The sequence below is a fragment of the Anarrhichthys ocellatus genome, unplaced genomic scaffold, assembly GCF_004355925.1.
Source record: "Anarrhichthys ocellatus isolate YVR2014 unplaced genomic scaffold, GSC_Weel_1.0 scaffold891, whole genome shotgun sequence".
NCBI lineage: Eukaryota > Metazoa > Chordata > Actinopteri > Perciformes > Anarhichadidae > Anarrhichthys > Anarrhichthys ocellatus.
In genome coordinates, this window is record NW_022280865.1 from 10,460 (window position 1) to 16,472 (window position 6,013).

The window sequence follows — 6,013 nt, forward strand, 5'->3', positions numbered from 1 at the left end:
AGAGAGGAGAGACAGGCAGACAGACAGATGGACTGAGTGAGTGGGAGAGTGAGACAGACAGTTAGATGGACTGAGTGAGTGGGAGAGAGAGACAGGCAGACAGAGTTAGATGGACTGAGTGAGTGGGAGAGAGAGACAGGCAGACAGACAGTTAGATGGACTGAGTGAGTGGGAGAGAGACACAGACAGACAGACAGACAGTTAGATGGACTGAGTGAGTGGGAGAGAGAGACAGGCAGACAGAGAGCGAGAGCCTGTGTGCGTGCGTGTAACTGGTTGCCATGGTGAGGACGCACCTGGTGTTAGAGGCAGACTGATTAAGAAATGTTGCAGTAATCAGTGATTTTGAACAAAACCCCTGCCTCTGCCACAAATTAGCGTTCATTCGGCGTGAAGAGAGCAAAAAAAAACAAAAAAACACTTAACTTTGGGCCCATATTGACTAGCCGTACATTAACGTAGAAACATGATTCAAAGTTTAAAACGTAGACAAAACGCTGCACTTTATTGAGCCAAAGGGACATTTTGATAGCTAGCACAGTTTTCATGAAGTCACAGATTAAGTTTCAGGAACATTTTGGGTCCGTTTCAGATTTTATAACGGGTGTGTATTGCACGGCTCGTTAAGAGCTAGAGTGAGAGCATAACTGTCAGAGTGGAGCGGAGCAGGAAAATATTCTGTGATTTTTCCAAACAAATTGCTCCAGCTCCCACAATGTTTACTCTTTATACACCATTTTGGCCCAAAAGCTTGGAAATGTTGTGCTGGTCGCAGTAAAGTATCTATGGAATCCAACGGACTTACACATTTGGCTCAAAGAGCCGCAGAGCGACATGAACTCCAACCAACTGCTCCATTAGACTCCATGTTAAATCTGACCACTCATTTCTCAAAGACAGCAGACGGTACCAGTTTTGCATATTGTGCTTGAGCTCACATTTTAACACCACAAACGTTTGCCAGAGTCTTATCTCTCTCACGGTATCCATATTTTATTGATTAGTCTCATGGTTTTGGTATAGAGGGCATATGTTTGACAGGTAGTTTTGTTGGAAACCACTGTTCACTCTCTCTCTTAGTTAGCCTCTAACACACAGGTGCTCCAATCACCAACATGCACCCAAGCACACAGGTGTTTATATGAGCTCATTAGTGATGTTGATAAACACACAGAGGCACTGAGACACACACGCGCACACACACTCCTCTCTCTCTCTCTGTCTGTCTGTCTCTCTCTCTGTGTGTGTGTCTCTCTCTCTCTCTCTCTCTGTGTGTGTGTCTCTCTCTCTCTCTCTGTGTGTGTGTGTGTGTGTGTCTCTCTCTCTCTCTGTGTGTGTCTCTCTCTCATACAGTCATTCAGGTCTTGGAGACTTTTAGAGGACTCCTGTCTGCCTGTCTCACTCTCTCACCCACTCAGTCCATCTAACTGTGTCTGCCTGTCTCACTCAGTCTATCTCTCCTCTCTCTCCCTCTCTGTGTCTCTCTATCATACAGTCATTCAGGTCTTAGAAATTTTAAGAGGACTTCCCCCCCCATTTCAAATTAAAAGCCCCACAGAATGAATTTTAACTGGAATGCTTGTGATGAAGCCTCTCATTTTAGTGTCAAACATTATGATTCTGTCTCCTCTCCCCCTCTCTCACCCACCCAGTCCCACCCTTTCAAAATAAAAGCCCCACAAATACAAGATTCAATCCAAGAGTATGAATCTAAAATGCAGAAAAGAGAGTAGCGTTATCTCAATTGAACCTGAATGACACTACCGGTAACATTGGCGTGTGTATATATTGCGATTTCTTCGGGCAGCAGAAGCCACACTGTCAATTTCTTTAGGAATTTTCTAGTTTATATTATTATTTAGTGGGTTAATTCTAACAGACTGAAATAAATATAACACTTAAAAACGTATCACAATGTTAATGAGGATATTTATATATAAATATAGTTATATAATAATAATAATAATGAATAAATAAAAAATAAATCATGTAAACACTAATGTGTGAACCGTGTAAAACAACGTATTAACAGAGCATCTTCACCATCCTCCTCATCCTCACACAGCTGATGTGTGTTTACCTCTGAATGTGATCCGTTTTCTTCTGGATCAGCGCTGTCGTAGTCAGAGAGGACAGCTGGCCGAAGACAAGACAGGCAGAGATCGAGACAGACAGACAGAGACGAGTTGATTTAAGTTACTTTGTTTAAATTACTGCACCAGTAAAACCAACAAGCTCTGTGTTGCTGGTAAATATACTGGTGTGTTGTATGTTACTGGCGTGTTGCTGGCGTGTTGCTGCATGTTGCTGGCGTGTTGCTGCATGTTGCTGGCGTGTTGCTGCATGTTACTGGCGTGTTGCTGCATGTTACTGGCGTGTTGCTGCATGTTACTGGCGTGTTGTTGGCATGTTTTATGTTACTGGCGTGGTGTTGCATGTTACTGGCGTGGTGTTGCATGTTGTATGTTACTGGCGTGGTGTTGCATGTTGTATGTTACTGGCGTGGTGTTGCATGTTGTATGTTACTGGCGTGGTGTTGCATGTTACTGGCGTGGTGTTGGCATGTTGTATGTTACTGGCGTGTTGCTGGTTTCATGTCTTTACCTTCTCCGACACCATCTTCACTCTCCTGCAGAGACACAAACAAACGTCAGCAGGAAGAACAACAACACTTTAATAGCATCTCAGTGGGAGACGCCAACATGCTAAGAAGCTTCATCCACACTGACCAAACATCACGGTTCAGATTCACTGGTCTGAGGGTGATGTGTAAACAGGAAGTAGATCGGTTGCTTAGTTACAGAAAATACGAGTATTTTAGTACTCTCTCTCTCTCTGTGTGTGAGTGTGTGACTAAGTGGAGAGCAGGGCCGTCCTTCAATCAGAGGGTCGGCGGTTCGATCCCGGCTCCGCTAGTCGATGTGGCCTTGAGGAAGACACTCAACCACAAAAATGTCTCCCGTAGCCTACGTGTGTGAATGTGATAGAATCTGAATTGTAAGTCGCTTTGGATAAACGCTAAATGACTGTAATGTAATGTCTGTCTCTGTCTGTCTGTGTCTCTGTAACAAAAGATGTTTTAGAGCGTAAACGTAGTACTGTACATGTAGCCTCAAATGAATGAGAGAGAACTTCAGAATCACCAGAGTCCCTCAAACAATGTGGACGATATCGAGGCTCACATTTAAATGAGAGGGGCTGTGAACTGTACAGTGACGAGTAGCAATGTTCAGTTTGAGTGTGAGAATACAAATACAGAAAAGTGAAAAATACTGACAAAGAAGCATTCAAACCACCCGTCTGTGTAAGTAATAACCTACATGGTGGTCCTCATAAAACACCTAAAACACTCTGCATTACGACAGCTAATTCATAACAAGCCTATGAAGTAATGTTTAAATACTTATATTTACATTAACACATTGTAATTATTGAAGTCATTTATCCTGTAAAAATATTTGCTGGTTCCACAAGTAATGTTAATTTATTAGAAGTAACGTTGAAGATTAAACGGACATTGTGACGGCGTCACTTTGGGGCATTTCTCACTATTTAAACAAACCAAACAATAAATGGATCATCAGATAAAATAATCTAAACTGACATGCGTTTACTGTGTAGTACTTTTACTGTAACATAGTATCATTACTGTGAGGTATTAGTACACATAGTAAAGCATCTAAATACTTTATCACTGCTTCTCAGTAACAAACATCAGTTCTAAGTTAGCATTAGCATTAGGCCTAGCCGGGTGCTAAACAGAAAACCCCAACTCCCGCCAACACCTGGGTGGAAACTGTCTTTTTAAGCTACGCTAACATGACAATCTGGAGCTTCTCATATTTAGTAGGAACCCCCCAGAGAGTCGCGGTACCGGTGTTATGGTGAAATGTGCATCCGTGTAAACGCGTTCCAAGTGGCGCCTTTTCGTCTCCCGTTCCACGACAACACAGTCAACTACCAGGACTGTTTACAATAAAAACAGCTCCTTCAACGTACCACAGTATTACAATCCAAACCTAAAAACTCTCCATGTTAAACAGCATTGACGTTAAAGCAGCTAACTTGTGGTTTCCTTCAAGCTAACACTAAGCTAGCTACTCACACACTCGGACTCCGCGGAGACTTTCGGCTCGACCCGGGTCGCCGTTACTTCCGGTGGGTCGGGTGGGTCCTTCACGCGGCTCTTGGTGGTCGGAGACCCGGACCTCCCGCTGTCAGAACCAGAACCAGAACCAGAACCAGAACCGGACTCGTCCTCGCTGTCCTGAGACGCGCGCCTCCTCCTTCGCCGCCGGTCCGCCATCTTAGATCTAGAATGTTGGAAACCGGAAACAGGAAACAGGGGATCTTCTTCTTCTTCTTCTTCTTCTTCTTCTTCTTCTTCTTCTTCTCTTCTTCTTCTTTGATGTTTATTGGCAGTTGGCAAACATAAATTGGTGCATTACCGCCACCAACTGGATCAGGATGTCTAGTACTTACAGTTTAGTATAACAAAAATAAAATAAGAAATCTTATTTTTTATCTACTGCCACCTGCTGGAGTTTGTTTCAACATAGAAGTATCCAGAGCCTCTACTGCAGTGAAATTACTTGATATAGTACAGGGCGACCGTGGCTAAGTGGATAGCAGGGCCGTCCTCCGGTTCGATCCCCAGCTCCGGCTCCGCTAGTCACATGTTGATGTGTCCTTGAGCAAGACACTAAACCCCAACAATTGCTCTCGTAGCTGTGCCTACGGTGTGATAGAATATGATATGAATTGTAAGTCGCTTTGGATAAAAGCGTCTGCTAAGTGACTGTAACGTAATGTTCAGATATAGTTCAGATAAAAGTATTGATTGATCAGTAAAATGTTTCTGGATTAATATTGCTGCTGCATTAATGTCTATGCTGCACGTTAACTCCTTTATACCCTCATATTCTGTAATATCATATGTTGCTTTTGTCTCTTATTCATTAAGAACCAACACGAGACTTAAAAGCAATATAGTGCAGTAACAAGTACATACATACTCTGAAGTATAAAGTAATGGGGTAGGAAACAGAACTTAACATTTTAAAATATTAAATACAACATAAGTAGTAACAGTCAAATAAAGTAACAATCTGACATCTGAAGTTAAAGTTTCTAATAAAGTGAAGTCATCACTGTCACTACATACTGTAGAATATAACTTAAAGTATGTTTTTATTGATTATACTAACACTTTTACTCTTATCTGTATACATTTTATAAAGAACGTCTCTGACTTTTGAGTGTTTGTCTTCTCAGTGACCTCACAGACAGACAGTGAACATGTGACGTCTTAAAACATTTAATGAGGGTTTGATGTCAATGAGCAGCAGAGACCGAGAGGAGCTGGTGGAGCATCTTCTCTGTAGGGCTGTGCTTCAGCAAACATCCCAGAATGATTTCATGCAAAAACATTAAGGTACCAAACACGTATTAATACTTTGAAGTTAAATAGTTAACATTTATTCCAACATGAAAAAAAGCAGTAAATAGCCGCTTCCGGTTTCAACTTCCGGTTCAAGCGCGGGTCGCTTTTGGTTGAAACCGGTTCAACCGGAATTGAGGAAATGACAAATACGGCCAAATCCCAATGTCCCCCCTACAGCCTCAAACCCTGAACCCTCAAGGACTTACTGACGTCACCTGGTGAGTGGGTGAGTGTGAGAGGCTGGGAGGGCTTGAGATGGTGGAAATAGGAATGGGACAGCACTTTGCTGCAACATATCACGTTACTATAATATAATCAATCAGATGATATGTCTTTAAATGAGCTGCTGGCAGTAGGCTTAATGAATGCATCATCCAATGAGATCTATAGCGACAATAATGATCTCAACTCTTTCACAATAAGATAAAAACAAGCCCAAAGAGCATCTACTGATCCTCATTAATATGAGGATATATGTACTGTATGCCCTCATGTATCATGTACTATATATGTGTATATACATGTATGTGTAGATCACCATATAGAACTAGCAGTGTGAATCTGTGTGTG

At 42.2% G+C, this 6,013-nt stretch overlaps 1 protein-coding gene across 1 annotated transcript in view; it reads right to left on the minus strand.

Moving 5' to 3' along the window:
• Nucleotides 1–4,666, minus strand: part of casc3 (casc3 exon junction complex subunit) — an 8,747-nt gene extending 4,081 nt beyond the window's left edge. Inside the window, exons 1-3 of the mRNA XM_031838640.1 lie at nucleotides 4,106–4,666; nucleotides 2,605–2,629; nucleotides 2,081–2,136 (exon numbers count right to left, since the gene is read on the minus strand). Coding sequence (XP_031694500.1) covers nucleotides 2,081–2,136; nucleotides 2,605–2,629; nucleotides 4,106–4,306 — 282 coding nt within the window. The 5' untranslated portion in view covers nucleotides 4,307–4,666. The remainder of the gene's footprint in view (nucleotides 1–2,080; nucleotides 2,137–2,604; nucleotides 2,630–4,105) is intronic.
• Nucleotides 4,667–6,013: the final 1,347 nt, after the last annotated feature.